At 33.4% G+C, this 23,111-nt stretch overlaps 1 protein-coding gene across 24 annotated transcripts in view; it reads left to right on the forward strand.

Moving 5' to 3' along the window:
* Positions 1 to 23,111, forward strand: part of PPIP5K2 (diphosphoinositol pentakisphosphate kinase 2) — a 103,111-nt gene that overhangs the window by 63,792 nt on the left and 16,208 nt on the right. For 14 of the 24 annotated variants that reach the window (XM_074281889.1, XM_074281890.1, XM_074281892.1 and 11 more), the window contains 6 exons: positions 2,150 to 2,277; positions 4,481 to 4,595; positions 13,466 to 13,573; positions 13,669 to 13,785; positions 21,052 to 21,219; positions 22,647 to 22,767. In XM_074281889.1, the coding sequence (XP_074137990.1) occupies positions 2,150 to 2,277; positions 4,481 to 4,595; positions 13,466 to 13,573; positions 13,669 to 13,785; positions 21,052 to 21,219; positions 22,647 to 22,767 (757 nt within the window). The remainder of the gene's footprint in view (positions 1 to 2,149; positions 2,278 to 4,480; positions 4,596 to 13,465; positions 13,574 to 13,668; positions 13,786 to 21,051; positions 21,220 to 22,646; positions 22,768 to 23,111) is intronic. The other 10 variants (XM_074281901.1, XM_074281909.1, XM_074281902.1 and 7 more) reach the window with 2 other exon arrangements.

Here is a 23,111-nt window from a genome sequence, read left to right on the forward strand (position 1 = left end):
CTAAGGAGTTAATGTAAGTTCCACTAAGAAACATGTCTTTCATATGCTCTCCCAACTCTATTTCATATTAACCATTCCCAGTGTCTAATTGTATCCCTTCATTTTATCTGTAATCTATTCCCTGAAATAAATCTACCTTTTGTCAAGGAAAATGGCCATTGTGAATTCTTCACATGACCAAACCCCAGCTTTTGGTACTAAATCTTACATCATAGATCACATCAATAGCAACTAATGAGATCCACAAAAGAAAAGTTAAAGATAGAAGAGGTACCTAGGACAGAGCTATGGAGGATCTACACAAATGAATATTTCATAAAGGAGAACACAAAGTCATTAGGCAGATAGAACTAAACAGAAAGTGGGCAGTAACACAAAACCATATGAAAGAGTGTTCAGAAAAGGGTTTTCCAGTCATCTTCATCTATATCTTGCCATTAGGCCCAGATGGCTCTGAAGGGGAAAGTGAGGTAGATGACCTTGCACAGCCCTCCCTCACTTATATCCAGTTTACTTAGATGTCATGGCATCACCTTCCTGGTATCATGGTTCTCTTCAACAAAGAAGCACCAAAAAACCCCACCATCATCTCTGTTATCAAGTGGTGGAGAGAAGGCAAAAAGAATGAGATTTGAAGAAATGCTATTGGTTCAATTATTGCATCTATTCAGATGATTCCTATTTCTATTTACCTACCCTCAGGCTCTTTACAAAGCTCCAGTATGGCTTGAGCAAACTTTTTTAACTTCACCTTGTCCAAAATAGAATTTAATATGTTATTTCTTTACGCAACCTCTCTTTGTCACAAGTACCACCAATTTTCTAGGCAGCCTTACTTTAAAAACCTTCATCATCTCCAATTTTTCTCAACCCATCATCAGATCAGTTGCTAAATTTTGTTAATTTTATCTTCACGACATAGCACATGCTTAATAAATTGGTAAGATGGACAAAAATAACACTAGGATAATTGGCTCATGATATTTTTATCTTTTCACTAAATGGATAGTGGAGTCTCTTCTCTCCATCCATATGGCCATAATTCTACTTCAGGGTCTCATGCCTAAGCTACTGAAATAGTCTCCTAATTATGCCTCCAGCTTTTCCCCTTCTATCCTTCTTTCACTCAACTATCAAGATAGTCTTACTAAAACATAAATCGGTTTCCCTGCTCAAGAAGTTTCAGTGGTTCCTTCTGCCTCTAAGATAAAATAAAATTTCTTTGACTTTAAAGCCTTTCATGGCCTGGATCCAATGTATCGTACAAGGTTTATTTCACATCACTTCACATAATTATACAGTCTGACCAGATCGTCCTATATGCTGCTTCTTGAATTTGGTATTGTTTCCTATGTGCTTGTGTTTAAGCTGTGCCTGATTTACCCTTCCCCCCTTGCTACTTATTGTCTCTTAAAATCCCTATCTTTCTTCCACGCTTAATTCATATGCTGCCTTTCCTATCAATATGCTTTCTATTAATTTTTCTTCTCAAGTAATCCTGACAGTATTGATCTTTTTGAATGTTATTTTGCCTTCTAATGCTCTATACTGCTTTGATCTTCTTAAGGACAAGAATTTAAATTTTTTTAATTAAAATGCGTAGATTGGAGATATTTTTCAAAATTTGAATAAACAAATGGCAGAATTAATCCTGTTTATGTTAAGAAGGTTCTTGAAAAAAATTTTCCATGCAGTTTTGGATTATTTATCTTACTTATCTGATTTTGTTTAAAGAAACAATACTTAGGTTTGCATTTAAATTTAGTAAGCAGGTACTTGTAGAAAAAGTAATATGAAATGAAACATTGTACATTTAAATGAAGATGCATGGATGATCATTGTTGATTCACCATTTTATTTCTCCTACTTCCCATAGGTCAGTTAAAAAATATGCTGTCAAATTGCATGATACTTTTAATATTCTTTAAAGTCAATGTTTATGCATTAATATTATTTATATTTTGTTAAATAGAAATTATACTAAATATTTACACAATATTTATAGGTACATAAGTTTAAATTAAGAATGGTCTTATGCCCATCCATTAACAATTAAATCTTCCTCATAATATATATATTTTTATCATCAGTATTTTTCTTAGTGATATTTGAAACCTCATATTTCTAATACTGTTATCTTTCTCTTCAGGAATATGGCATATCTAAAGTTGAAAAACTGGAGATTGCCAAAGGCTATTGTACTCCTCTAGTTAAGAAAATCAGATCAGATCTTCAGAGAACACAAGATGATGACACTGTAAATAAGCTCCATCCTCTGTAAGGGATATTTTTAAAGTGTATATGCATGCGTGTGTGTGTGTGTGATATGTACAAACCTCATTAACTCTAATTTAACTACTAGGATGAATGTAAAGATATCTGAATAATTCATGTAGAAACTATCCTGATCTAAAGTTTCCAGAATTACTACAATATATAAAATAAACTATTATTTGCTATGTTGTATGATTAAGAAGTACTAAATTGTAAACCATTACATGTCAACCAAAATTCTTTTTTTGGCTCACTCTTGAAGAACTTTGGCAAAATAATAGAACTAGTACCTACTGAATAAAAATAGAGCAAAAAAGACTTGAGATGGGGTCGTGAGATATGTAGGAAGAGAACTGGGTACAGAAATTAGAGACTATCAAATTTCAGCTAAGAGAAGATTCTTTATCTCAGTTGCCACCTAGCTTTAAGTACTAACTATGTCTCAGGTACTGTGATAAGCTGTAGAAATACGAAGAAAGGCAAAAACAGCCCCTACTGTCTAGGAGCTTATAGTCTAGTGGTTGAGAGAATGTACAACTATTCACAAACAAAATATATATACAAAATAAGAGAATGAGGGAGTCACCCTTTTGTGAAAGGTATTACCGATTACACTTTTTTTTTTTTTAAGTTTTTTGATTGGTTGCGCCAATTTTTTTCTCTTTGTTTTGTCTTTAAAAAATATTAAAAATACTATTTTGTGCACAGGTAAGTAGCACAGTGGATAGAGCACCAGCCCTGAAGTTAGGAGGACCTGAGTTCAAATCTAGCCTTAGACACCTAACACTTCCTAGCTGTGTGATCCTGGGCAAGCCACTTAACCCCAATTGCCTCAGCCAAAAAAAAGAAAAAAAAATGTTTTAAATAATACAAGAAATAAAATTTACAGATTACATGTAGAAAAAATATATACAGAATAAAGTGGGGATAATCAAAACAGAGAAAGCATTAACTTTAAAAGAGATTGGGAAAAGTTTCTTTCAGAGCATGGACTTTTAGCTGATGCTTGAAGGAAATCAGAGAAACCAGAAGTGGCTATGGGGAGAAGGAAAAGAATTCCAGACATGAATTGGAATGCAAAAGGGACAGTTAATAGAACAGGGAGTCATTAGAATTCATTAAATAGAATGAAGTGATATCATATCTGCACTCCAGGAAAATCAGTTTGACAAGTGAGTGAAGAATGAATGGGAAGAGACGAGGCAGAGACACTATCTAGGTATGAGCTAATAAGAGACTGCAGCAGGTCAGTAACAGAAACAGAGGAGAGAAGAAGCAATATAGGTAGAGAGGTTAAGATTGGACAAATATATAATAACTGAATTCATGGCAGCTCATAAGATAAATAAATGAATTACCGTAAAGGAAGAAGAGAAAAGGGTCATTGTAGAGATTGTACAAGGATACATAGTTAGTCTGTGTAACCTGAATAAAGATAGAGGAAAAAAGACTTGAAATGGGGTGGTATGATGGGTAGGAGGAGAACTGGGTACAGAATAATGTCACCTAGAAATTAGAGAATATCAAATTTCAGCTAAGAGAAGATTCTTTATCTCTATTGCCACCTAGCCATAATCATTGAATGGGTGCAGCTTCAGTCAATCTGAGACCCATTAAAGAACTTAGCTTAATTTCATCCCATTGCATCTAGAGCCATCTCCAGTCATCTTGATCTACATCTGGTCACTGGATGGCTTTGGAGTGGAAAGTGTGGCAGGGAACTTTGCCCAGTCCTCCCTCATTGAAATCCAGTCATTTGCATGTCATGGCATCACCTCCTTGATGTCATGGTCCTCATTGAGAATGAAAGCCAAACAACAACATCCAGCTTCCCATAAACAATATGTTTCTAGGCTTTTCCCTTGGAGTCAAAACACTTTTATTTCATGAACCCCAGCAGTTGTCTGATAAACCTTAACTGGTGATAATCCTACTTAGTTCTTTTCTAACATATTTAAAATAGCATTCTGCTCCATTTGTGATTAGTTTCAGTTTTAATTCTTGCTTTCTGAAATGATGATTTGGGCTACCAAAAATATTTGTATGACAAAGTCATATGACTTCATGATTGGTATGATGTCAGATATTACGGCTTTTATAATATTTTTAAAAATAATATTTCTCATAAAATCATGTTGTTTTTTTTTCTTTTATAATATAGATTATGTCTTTAAAACTTTAAAACACTGTCTGCTTCTTACTTTAGGTATTCCAGAGGTGTCATGTCCCCTGAACGTCATGTTCGTACTAGATTATATTTTACCAGTGAAAGTCATGTACACTCTTTACTATCCATTCTTCGTTATGGTGCCTTATGTGATGTAAGTTTAATTACTAGTATGTTTCATTCTGTTTTACAAAAGTTATGCTCGGAACTTGATGATAAATTAGTTAATTTTGATATGTGTAGTTGACAACATTTTTCTCAGCTAAGATTTTTCTCTGTTCTTACATGCAGATTTATATATATATATATATATATATACATACATATATATATATATATATGTTGCTAAAGCCCTTTTTAAAAAGGACAAGATGTGGATTCAAAGTTTCAGATTTCTAATAACTGACAGTATGACCACCTAATAAAAATCAGTTAATATTAATTACATATCTGTTGAGTTCCTAGTCATTGTGCTGAACACTGGAAATGAAAAGAGAGGAAAAAGACAGTCTTTTCTCCCAAGGACCTCACAATATAATGGGGAAGAAAATATGCAAATAACTATATAAAACCAGATCTATTCAGAGAAAATTGGATTTAATCAGTAGATAGAACTCATTAGAATTAAGAGGGGGATCAGGAAAGGCTTTTTTGTAGTAAATGAACTTTTAGCTGGGACTTGAAGGAAGCCAGAATTCAGCTGGTAGATATGTCTGGCATTGGGAGATGAAGTACCTTGTGCCAGCACTATTGTGAGGTTAAAAAAGTCAAATCCATGTGTCCTAATGCAGTTTTCCATTGTAATTGTATTCCCCCTACCAAAAAAAAATCTCCTAAAATATCTTAAAAGAAGTAAAAGTATTAAATATTTACTTTCATTGTTATATGTTTTTATATTTTGATATATATGCAAATAAATTTTGTGTGTGTGTGCATGTATTCCTGAAGCTTGGGAATCTGGAATAAAAAATATGGAGACTATCCTATTGCCACCATGCTTTTAGTTTTGCCTTCAAGGCATGATAATGCCTTGATTTCACTTTCTCTAGGGCTAATGCAATTTCTCAATTCTTCTCTCTGTGCATACATACTCCTCATGAAGGTAAATAGGACAAGTAAAGTATATTTTTCATGTGCTGACCCCATGGAATATCTCCCATCTGCTGAATCATTTCACTCTTTCCCACCTAAAATTTACCTATAACCTCCTAAAAACAGAAGTGGGTATTCTTCAGGGAGATAAAATGTCAGAATTTTAAGGGGGAAACTGATCTTTTTAGAAAATGAATAAACAATACCTAATTTCTCTTTTTATAACCATGGATTTTTAAATGTCAACTTTGCACTTGCTATCAATGGGATTGTGGGAAATTATTTTAACCTCTTTGCACTTTAGTATCCTCATTGGCAACATAAAAGAATTAAACTTAAAGATTTCAAAGGTTCCTTCCAGCTCTAAATCTATGATACTATATTAGATTTTCTTGAAAGTCAGACTCATAGTATACCAAACGTTGGACTAAGAAAACAAAATTCTCCCAAAGCTACAAAATAAGCTTATTACAAAATATGATTTTTTTTTCAAATAATTTTGTAGAAATGTACATGTTTAAGTTACATTATATATTTTCTTTATGTGTATATGCACAAAGCTGTACATATGTATAATTGATTGTGAAGCATGGTATAATATCTGAAGAATTAGTCTTGAAACCAGGAAAATTTGAGTTCAAATCCTACAAATTAGTTGTGTGACCCTGGGGAAGTCAACCTTCTTAAGTGCTCTAGTCTCTTAAACTGTGGTTCACAACCCCATATGGGATCTTGTAATTTAATGTGGGGATTGCAAAATTATGATTTATTATCAGTAACTTTTTATTTTTACATAGATATCTCAGGGTCATGCAAAAATTTCTTGGGTGAAAAGGGATCATGAGTGGAAAAAGTTTAAGGAACCCTGATCTAACCCACTAGAAAACTCTTTAAATTGTAGAGGAAAGGCTAACCTGAATTGATAGAATGTCCTCATCTAGAAGTTCCCTAAAGGAATAAAATAACAGGTCTGGTACTTATTCCTATATACAAAATTTTTACATATATAAGCGGCTCATGTTCAAATTTTAGCTCTAATAATACTATCACCATAGGTAAATCACTTTGATTTACTTTTTTGTTTGATTTACTCTTTGTTCGTAAATTAAGGAAATTAGTGGATACTCTAGGATTCTTTAATATGACATATCAACTGTAGAAAGTGATAATTTTGTTCCTCATTACCTACTCTTTATTCCTTTAATTTCTTTTTTTTTAATTGCTAAAACTAACATTTCTAGTACAATATTGAATAGTCATAATGACAGTGGGCAAACTTGTTTCACCCCTGATCTTATTGGGAATGCTTCTAGTTTATCTCCATTACATATAATACTTGCTGATGATTTTAGATAGATAATACTTATTATTTTAAGGAAAATTCCATTTATTCCTATGGTGTTTTTAATAGAAATAGGTGTTATATTTTGTCCAATGCTTTTTCTGTATCAATTGATAAAAATCATATGATTTCTGTTAGTTTGGTTATTGATATGGTCAGTCATGTTGATTGTTTTCCTGATATTGAACCAGCCTTGCATTCCTGATAGAAACCCTACTTGGTCATAGTGTATTACCCTGGAGATAAGCGGCTGTAATATCTTTGTTCATATTTTATTTTAAGATTTTTGCATCGAGGCAGCTAGGTGGCACAATGGGTAGAGCACCAGCCCTGAAGTCAGGAGGATCTGAGTTCAAATTTAAATCTGGCCTCAGACACTTAACATTTCCTAGCTGTGTGATCCTGGGCAAGTCACTTAACCCCAATTGCCTCAGCCAAAAAAAAAAAAAAAAAATTGATCTATAGTTTTCTTTCTTAGTTTTGACCCTCCCTGGTTTAGGTATCAGTTGTTATGGGCCAGAACTCTGTACTTAAAGATTCTTACAAGGTGCTAACTCAGTGGAATTGATAAAGACAATGGTTATATCTCATTTAGTATGGTGATTAATAGTTATTTAATTCTGTTCATGTACTTAGTACTTAATATAGTTCTACAAGATTCATACCTATGATAATATAATTATAATAGAGTATATAACAGCCAGCATGGACTGAGAGACAAATTCATTCCATCATTCTACTTTCATGGTGGCTGGAGGCTGAAGCACAAATCCTTAGACTCAAGAGAGGTTCATTCCCTTTATCAGCCTCTTGGTGGTGGGCCTGTCCTCCTGCTTCCCCCCCATCCCCCCCACTGAGACCAAGGCCCTAAGGTGGTCTGAAGGGCTTCAAAAAAGCTAGCAGAAGCCCCAGGCAAGGAAACAAGACTTTGAAGGAGATAATAAAGGATTTGGACTTTATCCCTGGATATTCTTGTGGTGATTAATCTGCAAAAAGAAGGCTAGTCCCAAGACCTCCAGAAAATCAACAAGAACACTACATTTGGCCTTGGAGATTTTTTTTCTTAGGAAGTTTTTCAATAGCTTTTTCAATTTTTTTAATGAGACTATTTAAGTTAATTTATTTCCTCATTTGTAATCTGGGCAATCTCTATTTTTATAAGTATTTATCCATTTCACTTAAATTATCAGATTTATTAGCATACAATTAGGCAAAAAAGCTCCTAATTATTGCTTTAATTTCCTCTTCATTGGTGGCAAGTTCACTCTTTTCATTTCTGATGATAATAATTTGGTTTTTTTCTTTACTTTTTCTAAAAATATTAACCAAAGGTTTATCTTATTTTGTTGGATTTTTCATAAAAATCAACTCTTAATTTTGTTTATTAGTTTCTTCTCAGTTTTTGTTAATCTCTCCTTTTACTTTAAGAATTTCAAATTTGGTATTTAATTGGGGTTTTAAATTTTCTTTTTCTAACTTTTTTAGTTGCATGCCCAATTCACTGATCTTCTCTTTATTTTATTTATGTAAGCATCTAGAGATATAAAATTTCTTCTAAAAATTGCTTTGGCTATCCCATAAATTGTGTTATGTTGACTCTTAGATAAAATTATCAGTTGTTTTTATGTTTGTTGTTTCATTCACTCATTCTTTAGGATTAGATTATTTAGTTTCTAATTAAGTACATGTAGTTTTTATTGCATCTTAATCTGAAAAGGATGCATTTGCTATTTCTATTCTGCATTTGATTGTGAGGTTTTTATGCCCTAATACATGGTTGGTTTTTGTGTAGGTGCCATGTACTGCTGAGAAAAAAAGTTTATTCTTTTCTGACTCTATTCAATTTTCTCCAAAGGTCTGTCATACCTAATTTTTCTTAAATTCTATTCAACTTCTTAACTACTTTCTTGTTAATTTTATATTTAGATTTATCTAATTCTGATAGAGGGAGGTTGAAATTCCCACAGTAGTACATTTTTGCAATCTGTTTCTTTTTGTAACTCATGTAACTTCTCCACTAGGAACTTAGATGCTATGCCACTTGGTGCATATGTGTTTAGAATTGCTATTACTTCATTATCTATGATATCTTTTAGCAAGATATAGTTTCCTTCTTTATGTCTTTTAGTTAGATCTATTTTTGCTTTTGCAAAATTTTGCAAAATTTGATTTGAGCTTGATTTGAGCTCAGAATTGCTATCCTTGCTTTTTAAAAAAAAAAAAAAACTTCAGCTGAAGCATAATAGATTCTGCTCCAGCCTTTTGTCTTTATTCTATATGAATCACTTTGCTTCATATGTATTTCTTGTAAACAATATATTGTAGGATTCTGTCTTTTAACCCATCTGCTCTCCACTTCCATTATATGGAAAAGTTCATCTCTTTTACATTCACAGTTAAAAATGCTAATTCTCTATTTCTCTCCATACTATTTTCCTTGTTAGGTTTTTTTCTTTCCTTTTCCTCTTTGCCTCATTACCAGTGTTTTGCTTCTTACCACTATCTCCCTCAGTCTCCTTTCTCTTTTTTCAGCCCCTCCCCCTTCTTATCCCTTTTCTCTTCTACTTTTGCCTTCCTTTCTATTATCCACCCCATTTCCTCTTCCTTTTCCCCTTTAGGGTGAGACAAATCTCTATACCAAACAAATTATGTCTGATATTCTCTCTTTGAGCCAAATCCAATGAAATTAAGGTTCAAAAAAATGTTCATCCCCTTTTGTTCTTTCCCTCAACTGAAATAGGTCTTTTATACCTCTTCCTATGATGTAATTTGCTCTATTTTACCTCCTCTTTCCTCTTCTCTTGGTACAATCCCTTTTCTACCACTACTTTCTTTTTTATATTGTCACATTAAAGTCAACTTTTCCTACACCTTCTAAGTATAACCCTGACAAAGATATAGTTCTCAAGAGTTAGACATATCATCTTCTCAAGGAGGGATGTAACATTTTAAATTAATGTTTAAAAAAATTTTTTTCTTCCCTTTTTACTTTCTTAATGCTTCTCTTTAGTCTTATATTTGAAGATGAAATTCTCTATTCACCTCTGGTTTTTTCAACAAAAATGGTTGAAAAATCTCTTATTTCATTGAATGTCCATATTTTTCCCTGAAAGATAATGTTTAATTTTGCTGGGTAGTTGATTCTTCGTTGCAATCCAAACTCCTTTGCTTTCTGGAATATCATATTCCAGTTTCTTTGATCCTTTAAAAGTGAATCTGCTAGTCCTGAGTAATCTTTATTGTTGCTACTTGATATTTGAATTTTTTTTTTCTGATTGCTAGATCTTTTCTCCTTGATCTGATAATTTTGGATTTAGCTACAATATTCCTTGGAGTTTTCATTTTAAGGTCTCAGATGGGTTCTTTCAATGATTATTTTGCCCTCTGGTTCTAGGATATCAGAGCAATTATCCTTGATAATTTCTTGAAAGATGTTGTCCAAACTCCTTTTTTTTTTTTCATCGTGGCTTTAAGTAGTACATAATTCTTAGTTTGTCCCTCTTGACCTGTTTTCCAGATCAGTTGTTTTTCCAATGAAGTATTTTATATTTTCTTCTATTTTTTTCCTTTTCTTTTTTTTTTTCTTTTGGTTTTGTTTGATTCCTATGTCTCATTGAGTCATTCACTTTTACTTGTCCAATTCTAATTTTTAGTGAATTATTTTCTTTAGTTATCTTACCTCCTTTTGCTAATTGTACTTTTAAAGGAGTTGTTTTGTTCATTGGATTTTTTTTTCCCATTTTACCAATTCAATTTTTTTAAAAAATTGCTGTCTTTTTCTGTTTTGCCAAATCTATTTTTTAAGGAGTTATTTTCTTTCACCATTTTGCCAAATCTGTTTTATAAAAAATTTTTTCCTTCAATGTTTTTTTTTTCCATTTCACCAAATGTGTTTTTTTAAGGAGTTGTTTTCTTCAATCAGCTTCTTTGTTTCCTTTTCCAAACTTTCCTGCAAAGCTCTAATTTCTTTTCCCCTTTTTTCTTCTAACTTTCTTTTAAGATTGTTTTTGAACTTTTCCAAAAGAGCCTTTTGAGTTTAAGACCAGTTCATATCTCCTGGAGGCATTTTGTGGTGTCTTCTGGGATTATTCTGTACTTCCCTGTCACTATAGTAGCTTTCTATGGTTAGAGCTCCTTTTACTTATTTTTAGAGGATAAGGTCTCCTCGTAGGACACAGGGAAGATTGCCTCAAGCTTCCCATACAAGGCAACAGAGGTTTCAAGCTGCCTGCACTGGGGTCAGTGCTGCAGACTTTGCCATTGTTCTAGGTGGACCTGACCAAGTTCTACCTGTTATGCTGGGATTCACAGGCTCACTATTTGTCTTCTGCAGTTGTGTGGGAGCCACACAGCTAGTCTGCTCAAATCCTTTCACCTTCTGAACCAGGGCAGAGTAGCCAGTGCTGCTGTATTTTTAACTAACTTCTCTGCTCTGGGCCAATCTGCTCTGGGTCTCCTTGCACCACAGGTACTGCACTGTACCTGCCCAATTGAGACAGATCTTTCTTTCTTTTTTTTTTTTTTTTTTTTTTTTTAAATTTTAATTTAGAATTTTTTTTTCCACAGTATATATGCATGAGCAATTTTTTTTATAACATCCCTTGTATTCATTTTTTTCCAAATTATCCCCCCCCCTCCCTCTACTCCTTCCCCCCGATGACAGGCAATCCCATACATTTTACATGTGTTACAATATAACCTAGATACAATATATGTGTGTAAATACCATTTTCTTGTTGCACATTAATTATTAGATTCCAAAGGTATAAGTAACCTGGGTACATAGACAGTAGTGCTAACAATTTACATTCACTTCCCAGTGTTCCTTCTCTGGGTGTAGTTATTTTTGTCCATCATTGATCAACTGGAAGTGAGTTGGATCTTCTTTATGTTGAAGATATCCACTTCCATCAGAATACATCTTCATACAGCATTGAAATGTACAGCGATCTTCTGGTTCTATTCATTTCACTCAGCATCAGTTGATGTAAATCTCTCCAAGCCTCTCTGTATTCCTCCTGCTAGTCATTTCTTACAGAGCAATAATATTCCATAACCTTCATATACCATAATTTACCCAACCATTCTCCAACTGATGGACATCCATTCATCTTCCAGTTTCTAGCTACAACAAAAAGAGCTGCCACAAACATTTTGGCACATACAGGTCCCTTTCCGCTCTTTAGTATTTCTTTGGGATATAAGTCCAATAACAGCAATGCTGGGTCAAAGGGTATGCACAGTTTGATAACTTTTTGGGCATAGTTCCAAATTGCTCTCCAGAATGGCTGGATTCTTTCACAACTCCACCAACAATGTATCAGTGCCCCAGTTTTCCCACATCCCCTCCAACATTCATCATTATTTGTTCCTGTCATCTTAGCCAATCTGACAGGTGTGTGGTGGTATCTCAGAGTTGTCTTAATTTGCATTTCTCTGATCAATAGTGATTTGGAACACTCTTTCATATGAGTGGATATAGTTTCAATTTCATCATCTGAGAATTGTCTGAAACAGACCTTTCTTGATGTCCTTATCTTAGCTGGAAAATTATTACACTCCAAATATTAGAGGGTTCTATCACTCCAGAATCCATTCAGAGACTTGATCTATTGTTGATTCTGAAGGAAGCTAGGAAGTTCTCACACAAAGCCCTGTCTACTCTCCATTATCATCTCTCTACCCTAGAAAACTTTTTAAGATAATAAAATGCAGTTGTTAATCTGCCTTAGGTAGGAGGAATTTATATACTTTGCATTCTTCAAAAGGATGAATTTTGAGCCTTCTTCCCCCCAAAAAATTCAGTACTTACTTGTATTTGGGGCGTATAGTACTACATTAGATGATGTGATATTTTTCAGTCATAATAGGACCTTCTCTGTCTTTAGATCTTACATAATTAGTATATTACCTTTTTTAAAAAAAAGATTTTATATATATATACACATATATATACATATATATATTATACACACACACATACATACACATATGTGTTGTGTGGGTGTGTCCTGATACATAGGATACTAATTGTGGTAGCAACTGTTATAGCTATTGGATAATTTTTCATATTTTTATATATGTTTTTTAATTGACCTATTTAATATTACATGTATGTTTTATAGACATCAGTATGCAAAAAAATTGTCGTTTTTAATGGCAGAGGAACTCTTAAATCCCGATACAAATTAGTTTAAGATTTAGATGACTCCTAGAAAAGGGCTAAAGCATATAGAGGTGAATTGCCCATTGTTCTATAGTAGTAAATGTCAGAGACAGCATTGAACCCAAGCCTTTCAGATCCAAAGTCCAATGTTCTATTTACTAAAACCACGATGGTTTTCATATTTTACATAAACTTAAGTAAATAAAGTTATATATCTATTGTTTGTGACATTATAGTGAGTTATACTAAAAAAAATTATGGGTTTTTATAATTCATGTTCTCTCCATTTGGTCTCATAGAATTAAGAATACTGAAAAATAAAATGACTTTTTAAAACTTGTAGTAAGCTAGAAGTGTTATAACATATAACTTCTGTTTAGGAATCAAAAGACTAGAAATGTTATAACATATAACTTCTGTTTAGGAATCAAAAGATGATCAGTGGAGGCGTGCTATGGATTATCTAAATGTTGTCAATGAACTCAATTACATGACTCAAATTGTTATCATGCTCTATGAAGATCCAAACAAGGTAACTTAATTTCATTATTTTGTTCTGTATCTTTTCAAAAATAAATAACCCTAAATCCTTCATTTTGAGAGAGAATGTTTCCTCACCTTTCTCAGGATCTGTCTTCTGAAGAGCGTTTTCATGTTGAATTGCACTTTAGCCCAGGAGCCAAAGGCTGTGAAGAAGATAAAAATTTACCATCTGGATATGGTTATAGACCTGCTTCAAGAGAGGTATGTATTTTGAAATCTTTTACATGAATAAGATTGTATTATAGTTGTTCCAAATCTATTTTTAATATTTTTAAATTACTTTTAAAAGTTTGGGTTGAGTTGGCACTCTTTATGAAGAGTAAAACACTTCTAAGATTCAACATTTATTCAATATTTTTCTTTGATATACTATGTTTATATTGATATACAGTTTGTTTAAAAAAGAGATTTGGTCTGCTATCCCATGTATTTTGAAAACTTGTCATTGAATATTTTACAAAATTAAAAACTGTAGATTTTTAATCTGATCAATAGGATGGTTTGGCTTAGTAGGATTTATATATTCTTTCTCCCATTCTATGCATATTAAAAGATAGTCTCAAAAAATGTAAACTAGGGGCAAAAGAGGTCAAATGCCTCAGAGGAATCATTAAATCAGAATGTGTCAGAGGTAGACCAGGATCCCAGGTTTTCCAGAATTCAAGACCATGCATAAAATTACCAGTTGCAGGGTAGTCATTGCCAGTTTATAGTTGTTGGATAATTTTTCAGAATTTTAAATAAACAAGAAATGATTAATGTTTAAAATTACATTAACTAAAGGGAGTTTTCCTCCCTGTGTTAATAAAAAGTTAGGCCTGGACAAACAAAAGAAACTATTGAATATTTGATTTTGACCACTAAATGAAGATCAATGAATAAAAATAAATTATTTAAATACAATGAATGAAATTATGCTTGAGTATGGAAAACTCTGAAAATGAGTTTTGAAAACAGTATCCTATATCCTAAGTAGTGTATCACATGTTACTCTGATGACTTTGAAGGATTAATTTAGGACTTCCAAGGCTTGAAAAATTTCCCATCCATTGTTATTCCTATTTATTTCTTGGAGAACTTGAAAGACTTTTTTTTTTTTTTAAATCTCTGACACAGGCATTTTGAGCCATTAGAGTCAATCTATCCCTAGGTGTTTTTTCCCCCCATAAACCTTATTCTTTAACTCAATTTTTTTTTCTTTTTTATGAGGCAATTGGAGTTAAGTGACTTGCAGGATCACACAGCTAGTGAGTGTTAAGTGTCTGAGGTCTGGATTTGAATTCAGATCCTCCTGACTCCAGGACCTGTGACATATTAATTTCTTTTTAGATTCAGTCTGATGTTGTTAGCCTATGAAAAAGAACTTGACTAAAGTATTTAAGCTGTCCTTTTCAGCTTCATGTCCTTTGCTTGGTTGATGAGAATGCTGTCTATGCCTTATCCAAATCAAAGAGAATAGGGCCAAGCATAAATCTTTGAGATTGTTCACTGGGGACCTCCTATTCTTTTTGACTGTTTCTATCCAACAAATTCTGATTCATCTGAATATATTATCATCTATTTCATTTCTTTTCTTAAGATTAGTATAGATAGTATATGAAAACTTTTGCCAAAAATCTATATATGTAAAACATATTCATACTCCTTTCATCCCTGAGATTAATGATCCTATTCACTCTTCTCCTTCCCCTATCCCCCAACTTCCTCCATGGCATGACCTTTTCCTGACAAAGCCAAGCTGATTTTTCATTATGATTATTTTCTTATTTAGATGTTCCAACAATCATCAGCATCAGTTCTAAAAATTTCCCATGAGTTGAAGTCAAGTTCACTTCCCCATACTCTGCAGACTCTTTTGTAATTCATTCAATTCTTACTTATCTTGTTGATCATTCCAGAAAGTACAAGTGACTGACTTTGTATATTCACCCTTTGGTGCTAACCATACTCAAAGTGTAGCACCAAAATCAGTTCTATATTGCTCTTAAATCTTCAACGACATCTCTTAATCTTGGCTACTTGTGATTTGGGGGTAGACCTTGATATTAGTTCCTTACATCAAAGGAGACACTGTAAACAAACATAGATCCATATAAAGAAGACTGATAGAAAACATGCAAACAAGTATTTCTACCATGAAAAATTGATTAACCACAATGTTAGCTTCTCTCTGGGAGACCATGGCTCCCTTCTATCTACCTGGATCTAATTTCAGGCCCTCCAATTTTGAATCCAGGTGGGAATGAATGCCGTCAAAGTTGTCAAGCCAGGGGTAACATTTAATTTATGAGCAGGCATACTACTTCCCTTTTTGCCCAGAGGAAGACTACTGAAAACCTGTTTTCTAAGGCCACAGTTCTGACTGTGTGCGCTGCAGTACTAAGTTCCCCACAGCACTTATGGTCTCTGACAAAGACCTAGAAAATTCTGTTCATTCTTTTTAGGAGGCTAGGCTGTGTGTAGCCCCGTGCCATGAGCAGATACACTCGCATTCTCCTACTAAAGGGGATAAACGCTGATACCTGGATGCCTGCGTGCTTGGTAGTGTGTGTTTCTAGTTAGGGCAGATGTAGCTCAGTGGCCAGAAAGAAACATGCCTGTCCCTCAGTGTTCCTGTCAAGTTTGGGGAAGCCAATTGTATGTTTTATTACTGCACAGAAAAAAAAAAAAAAAAAAGAAATCCCAAAGGGGCTATGCTAAAAACCTTGTAGGCTTTGTTCCATGGGAATAAAACATTATTTACATTTCCCTGGTTCCTGGGATCATCATTTTCTTATGTGGGCATATGGTATCATTACATCCTGTTTGCAATCTTCTTATCTAGCTATTTGTCCTATCTGTTCTTACTACAGAAGGAGCAGCCTTAGAGTATAACATAGCCATTAAAAGGGTAAAAATGGGGAGATGTTACTAATTTTCTTCCAGTCTAATATAAAGGATGTTAAGGAATTCTGCTTCCACTCTATAGTAGTACAGTAGCTTTGTGCTTATAGTCACCCATATTTTAGCAAACAAATAGTCATACAAGTCCTAGCCATCCTGCCCCAGTCCCACCATGGGTATTTTTCTCCAAGTTTAAAGGATTATGGGTTTCTATCCAGTGGTTAGATCAATTAAAGGTGTGGCTGGTATTTTGGTGTCTGTTTCCCCAATCCCAAGTGTTCAAAAGCAGGGCAGAAAATGTAAAAAACAAATGCATGATAGATTACAGTTGAGGGATAAGGTTCTAATTAGGAATTAAATAAGTAGATGGCCAATAACTACTGATTAGTAGTGGAGTTCTCCTTTTTTAACTTAACTCGGGCCAAGGATTATTCAGGTTACATCCTCTGCTGAGCTGAGATCAATCATGGCAGGTCATTCACTTGACAGCCTTGGTGGCAGTATGACTGCTCAGCAGGATCTGGACAGTTTCATTCCAAGAAAACTAAATATCTTTCAGATTTAGAAGAGCCACACATAATTACCTGGCTTGAATGGATGCAGCTCTTTGAGAGGTAGAGTTTCTGACAAAGCTGGCTCCTTCCAGATCTGTGAAAGGTTACTAAAACCATTTCAACTATTTTCCTGGCATAGTTTTCCCCAAAAGGTCTTAACTTTCCCTGTCTTCCCTGATAATTATGGATGTTAAGGGGTATGTAAACACAGAATTATCCCAAAACACTTAGAGAGCTGCTTGATTATTTCTGCAGTAAAATATGGCTCTTTTCACAACAGTAAGAGCAGGCTAAATCTTGATATTTTGTTCTTGATCTTTGTATGTCCTTTTTCCCAGGGATAGATATCCATCTATAGCAGTTCTCAGGTCTAAATTAAACTAAAATATACTCTTCTCATGATCCTTCAAAAATAGATTTTTGTATGCAGTCCTTAAATAATTCCATATTGCAAATATATCACTATATTTCTCATATCATAATTTCTTACTCATATCAAAAGTCTCAACAAGACTAAAACCTCCCTCAAACTTTTCTAAACCCCAAAAGTCTTTAAGTCTTTATTTTCTTTCTTTCTTTCTTTCTTTTTTTCTTTCTTTTTTTTTTTCCTGAGGCAATTGAGATTAAGTGACTTGCCCTAGGTCACACAGCTAGGAACTGTTATGTGTATGAGATCAGATTTGAACTCAGGTCCTCCTGACTTCAGGGGTGGTGCTTTATTCCCTGAGCCACCTAGCTGCCCTGAACCCTTTATTTTCAAACCTTTTATTCACACTCAGTGCAAACAGATTCCAGACTTCAAAACAAGATACAATCAGTGGTAAGTTGGTGGGTAAGAACAAAGGGAGTTGGTAGTCCACATAGCTGCTAAGTCTTCTTGGGAGCCCCTTATTGATAATCTGGAAGATGTCTATCTCTGCCAGAGATCTAGTTCTGTTCCAATCCTGCAATCACTTAAAGTTCTCCTTTTTACAGTGAAAACACTTCCTAAACCCCTCTTTGATTTTCTAAATCTCCTTTTCAAGTCCTAGATCTCTTCTCTTCTGGGTTTTTTGTTTTTGTTTTTTGTTTTTTTGTGTTTTTTGTTTTTTTCTGACTAAAGTGCTTCTTAATGGTGCCATGATCTTTGTTTCCAAAATTTGCAAATTATATGAACATAAGGGGTAGTCTCAGGGAGTAAAAGTCCCTTCCAGCATTACCAAAAATCTATTTTGCTTGTCGTCTAGATCTTCTATTGTTTCTTAGTTTGTTTTTTAGTTTTTGCAGCTGATGCAAATCAAAAGTCTCATATTCTTCTGCCCATATTTGTTTTCCACATTTATATGTGTACAGTGTACAGTTTGTTCTGAACTTTACCTCTGGAGTTTGTAGCATTCCCATTTGAACTGGCAGATTTTCCTTGTCTCAAGCTTTAACAGCTTTCCTAATTGGGAATCAGCAGGAGGCTTACTCTGTCCCAAATCCATAATGATACCAGTATTTCTTGCCTTTCTATCCCTAGTGTTAGGCAAGACCAGCTACTCACCACTGCCCCTTTTCTTCATGTGACTCCTTCTATCTTCATGCACAAATAAGAGAAAATCAATTTTAGGTTTAGGACCTGTTTCTCTTAATCCTTCCTAAGTATGGGGAATTTAATTCTCCAACTGCTTTACAGCTGACTACTGAGAGAGTTTACTTTTAAGTCCATTCTGACCATTAAACAAAAGTCTGATTGCCAATTGTAGTCTAATGGTGGACTTACCCAGTGATAGTTATATCAATGAGTGATTCCTTCATGGGTTACCAGATTTTTAAGAAAAAAATCCTGTTTCAGATCTTTCTAGTTAATCAGGCAAGCTCAGGAAATCAGATCATTATTAGTACATGAAAACATCTAGTAGTTGAAGTGCCAGCACAGATTTCAAACTTTACTCTGCATTTATAAATAGGAGTAATCAGCTTCCATGTAAAGGCAAAATTATATAGATTGGTACAAATCTAATGAGGAGTTGAGATTTATGCTGCCTTACCTCTTTTTCCATGTTTGAAAGACCATTCATAAGGATAGCTGGCTGGACAGAGATCTCCATACTATAAACTCCCTATCCATTGTTAATCCTCCTTTCCCCCCCCCCCCCAATGTGTCTTCTTAAAATTTTTATTTTATTTTATTTTTAATTTATTGAATAAAAAAAGCATTTCCATAAAATAGTACATAATAAAAAAGATGATTACACATGAAAATGCAAATCTGTTATGTACAACTTACTCTTCCTTTTAAATATGAAATGAAGTTATTGTATTTTTTTTCTTTCCTACTCCACCCCTCTTGTGATATATGAAAATATATTTTTCCCTACTCCACCCCTGTTGTGGATACATGAAAAATCATTCTATATATACTTCTATTTTCAGTTCTTTCTCTGGATTCATCTTCCTTCCACATGTCCTTTGTAGTTTATTTTAAGAACAATTTTGTTAATGACAAATTATATTGTATGATAGAATTCATATAGGCATTATACCACATTTTTATACAGATAATCCTCCCCCCAAAAAAGTCTTAGTGTTCTAAACTATTAATATCTAAAAATAGCACTAAAATTTTTTGGTTCATTGTGACTTCCATCTTATCTGTTTCTTTTTAAAATCTAATTTCAATAGTGAATTCCCTGTGTAACCCACACTGGTTTTTCTAGGCAAATTCCAGTTTTCTTCCTGTCAGGAGTCTCCCATTCTTCCTAAACTGATTTCCTCCGAAGCATTTAATTCTATAGGATTCTACCTGTCATTCTTCCAAGTCCTAATAGTAATCACTTCATCTCAGAATTTCCATAATTTAATTCCAGCAATTAGTTCCTCCTGGTTATCAAGAATGAGATTCAAAATGAAATTACCTTTTGTTGCCTTCTCCTCCTTTTAAAGGATGAAAAGTCAGAAGTTGTATTAGCTGTTCTGCTTTGGGGGATGTGGAAAGTACAGGAAAATCTTGCCGATTTCCTCAAAAGTGATAGGTGATGGGTGATGGAAAATTTCAAGATTCTCTTGCATACCATAGAGAATTAAATATTTAACATGACATAAAAATAATTCTTGAAAGTAAATACTCAATTATTTAATAATAAAATAATGTTCACAGCTTTCAGTGCTAAGAACCAGTAAACATTGTGAACAACCAGGGCAATGCACATGGAAATCAGAAACTCTTTGTACTTACCTGAAATGAAGTAGTCTTAGCCATTCTAAACTTCTCATTTCTTAAATAATTATAATAACTGTGAAGGAATACTATCTTATTGTCTAAAACTATAATATACAGACATGAAAAATGAGTGTTAGGTATACATTCTACTAATTGGTTTGTGGGGTCCTTTAGCTGTGAAAATTTTTCATAATTACTGAAGCTCACCCTTCCAAAAAAATCCTACAGGGAGGAGATAAATTGATAACTTGAAATCATTTCATTCTGTTCTTCAAGGCACCTAGCTGGTGGTACAATGGATAGAAGAACACTGGGTCTGGAGGATCTCAGTTCAAATCCACCTCTTAGATACTTCCTAGCTGAATGATTCTGGATGAGTCACTTAACTTCTGTTCGCTTTAATTCCTTCAGTTGTAAAATAAGGATAATAATAGCTACTTCCCAGAACTGTTGTGAGGATCAAATAAATTTTTAAAATGCTTAGCACTGTGCATGGCATGAACACACTATATAAATGTTTATTTATTCCCTTGTTCTACACTTATTTTCATTTTTACACTCTTGTTTTTTCCATTGTTCATTTTGGCACTTAATTAAATAAGCATTTATTGCATAATATCTTGTTATGTCTTTGATTATTCCATATGTTTGAGTCTGATCTCTTCTCAAAATATTTTTAAGTTTAGAAAATAATCATCTGTGTTGCTTCATATTTTCCAGTGTTGGGCACATCTTAATATTTGTTGAATTGAATGTATCTATGTTTGTGTGGTTTGTGTGATTTTTGCCACTAGAAATAAAAATGTTTTAAGTACTTAAAAAATTTATAATACTCTCCACCTGCAGAATGAAGACAAAAGGAAACTCTCCAGAAAATGTGAATGTGATGATGAAGCACATAGATGTAAAAGGGATGAGCCTGATAGAGCTGTAGTGATTTTCAAACCCATGGTATCAGATCCAATTCACATACACAAAAAATCTTCTCTTCCACGAGCTAGGAAGGCAGGTGAAGTAAGTATACATGTTACAGCATGTTTTCCCTAAAACAAACTTGAGTTTAAAAAAAAAAAAATAGAAAAGAAAATACAGCTTAAGTTTAATTGACTTGGGGACTTAGTGGAACTTCTGAATGAAAACTGTCTATTTTTTTTAAAGAAATCAATAAAAATAAAAATATAGAGGCATTTATAAAATGTAGATCTCTGAACTTTATGTTTTGAGTTTTATGACAGAAAGTATTTAAAGCTACCAAGATAAATTCTTGCCTAAGACCTTCCAAATTTTCTGTCTCTTTTCATTATCACTGGAGACTACTGTGGTATAAGGTTTTTGGTTTTGTTTTGTTTTTTTAACTTGATGAAACAGGAATGGGGTTTTAGGTTGGGTTTGGGAAGGAATTAGTAAAATTGCTTCAGCAGCAACTAATTTGAATGATAGCAGTTTAAGGTAAGGAAAACTAAATTAATAGCTTGCCTTAATCCTTAATGAATACAAAACTTCAACTTTAATGAATTTCCTAACTCAATTAAATTGAAGTAATTGATGTTTAAGATTAATAGGTATCTTAGTAACTTCCTTATACCCAGTAGTAAAAGTACTTTGATAATATTTGAAAAGAAAGAGTTAAATTATTTTGAGGATTATAATAATACTTATGGCATGTTTATACACCTGTACAAGAAAATTACTGTTATGGAATATTTGCATAAGTATAATATAAGTAATGATGTTGGTGATTTTTTGATAAAAGTTCAAGGCTATGAAGAAATCATCTATTAAATTACAAAAAAAAATTTACAGGAATTAGAATAATCAATATATGAATTGTGGGTAGTAATAGCTGGGGAGAAAATATATTCAGTTTCATTTTAAGTGATGCTCAAAACAGTATTTCCATTAGCCTTTGAATTTGACATGTATCTATACTTGTTTCTTTTCTGATCAGTGAAATCTATTTTGTTAATGGAAGTTTTAAGGAAATATATGCCAGATATTATTTCCTTGACCATGGTTTTTATTTGTGCTATTACATTTACTTAAGAAATAAGTTTAGACTGGATAAGATTACTTCATTTCAAAATACTTGGGAAGTAACATATGGTAATGTAGTCTAACTATATTTTTTGTGTGGGGGCAGTGATTTTGACATGTTGAGCAGAGTAGCTTTCCATTGTTCATATTCTTTAACACATTTAAGACCATAGTAAAACTTCCTCTGCACTCTAAATAGTTCAGAATACTACTGTAGCAAATGCATCGATGAATATTCATTTTGTGTCTGATCTATGATATTTGCAAAAGTCTTTAACAAAATCACTGCCCTAGTTAGTTTTTCAAAATTTGGAAAGCACATTTGTAAACCTTATGTTCTATAAAATGCTTAAAGAGTTGTTTTCAAGAGATATTTCTATGCCATGCTAAACTTTTACTTCCATAAGGTAGACTATTCAAGTAAAACAGTGAAGACTTTTTCCTGCGCCCATCACCTCCATGGAAATCAGAAGTTTGTACTTCCTAAAGACACTCAGAGAAACAGACTATTCTCTTCATTTGGTGCAAGTAGATTTTACTCTGTCCTCACTGTCTGAAACCTGAACATGCAAACATGTAAAATGGGAATGTTTGCTGCATGTTTTACCTACTGAACTCGTCAAACTAGCTTTTGGAGGGGGTAGAAGTAGATAGCTTGAAAGTATAAACAAGTGCAGTTTTGTTCCATTTTATTCTGTTAAAACCCTTTTTTTTCCTTCTTTTTTTTTTTTTTAAATTAATGTTTGGCAGACAATAATACTTTTCATATTTTTAAATCACTTCATTCCTTAGCAATTCATTAGAGCTTTGGGTTGAAAAATCCATCCTGTAGAGCACAAAGCCTCTTGAATAAAAATAAATGGAAATTTAAA

This window comes from Sminthopsis crassicaudata, chromosome 1 (assembly GCF_048593235.1).
Source record: "Sminthopsis crassicaudata isolate SCR6 chromosome 1, ASM4859323v1, whole genome shotgun sequence".
In the NCBI taxonomy this organism is placed as follows: Eukaryota; Metazoa; Chordata; class Mammalia; order Dasyuromorphia; family Dasyuridae; genus Sminthopsis; species Sminthopsis crassicaudata.